General features: G+C 43.1%; 1 protein-coding gene across 1 annotated transcript in view; it reads right to left on the minus strand.

The window, feature by feature from the left end:
• The window catches only part of LOC308160959 (bone morphogenetic protein receptor type-2-like), a gene marked incomplete at both ends in the record, with an annotated part of 66,441 nt that extends 66,205 nt beyond the window's left edge, over window positions 1-236 (minus strand). Inside the window, one exon of the mRNA XM_080534882.1 lies at window positions 209-236. Coding sequence (XP_080391008.1) covers window positions 209-236 — 28 coding nt within the window. The remainder of the gene's footprint in view (window positions 1-208) is intronic.
• Between the last annotated feature and the right edge of the window lie 773 nt (window positions 237-1,009).

Genomic DNA, 1,009 nt, shown 5'->3' on the forward strand with positions numbered 1-1,009 from the left:
ACGTCACTAATGGCGCTTTTCCACTACCGGGTCGACCCGACCCGGGCCGTTTTAACCCTTCTGGACGAGGAACTACTGGTACTTTTTTGCCAGGCTGCGTGTGACGTGTGACGCTGCACACCGTTGATTGGTCAATGGAAATCGTCACAACATCGTCATCTTATGTTTATACAGTTCACGTATCGAGCCGAACTTTTCATATGCGTACCGAGCCGAGCCGTACCGGGCTGGGCCATATTCCACTAACGGTGGCTTAATATAGCTGCGCTATAATTAAATGCGGCGCTCAGGGACCTCGAGATTGGTATTCAAGCCTCAGGTGATTCCTCGAATGAGGATCAGCCTTGTGTCATCAGTGTTCACAGAAGACAGGCTTACAAATCTTCGATATGGGCGCGTGCACGCAGACATAAAAAGCCCTGAAGTGTCGATCTGTCGAAATGAAGATACTCCACTCTGCAGGGGTACTACATTTGCGCAGCATTCCGAATTATTGATTTTTATGAAGACAGAAAAATAAGATGTAAAATAGTGCAATACTGCCGCAATTAACAAGGCGAGGGAAATGGTTTGGCAAGAAATTGCTGACCGATTAAATGCGGAGGTCATACTAGCCCCAGTTATTGTTATATGTTCATATTTTAATAAATGAATATTACTACTGTGGTGATATCCGCAGCAGGCTACAAACCGTCATATCGCCACAATGGCCTAGTGGTATTGACTGCTGCCATAGGATTTATTCGTCATTTTATATCAGTGGTTCGAATCCCTCTTCAGAGGCACTTTTTACTGCATTTCGTTGTCTGAATCTAATCTAAAATCTCATCTAAAAAAGTATTGTAGGCTATAAAATTATGGTGCAGGCTAATTTACAAGAACTGACACGATTACAATGGTGTTTGAAACCTTTGCATGAAATCTTCGGTTAAATGTAAAATAAAATAAAATGAATGACTTAGTCAAGTCTCGAACTCCCAACCTTTGGAACTCGAGTCCGCAGTCTTAC

Source organism: Nansenia antarctica (assembly GCF_963989245.1).
Source record: "Nansenia antarctica genome assembly, chromosome: 6".
Lineage (NCBI taxonomy): Eukaryota > Metazoa > Chordata > Actinopteri > Argentiniformes > Microstomatidae > Nansenia > Nansenia antarctica.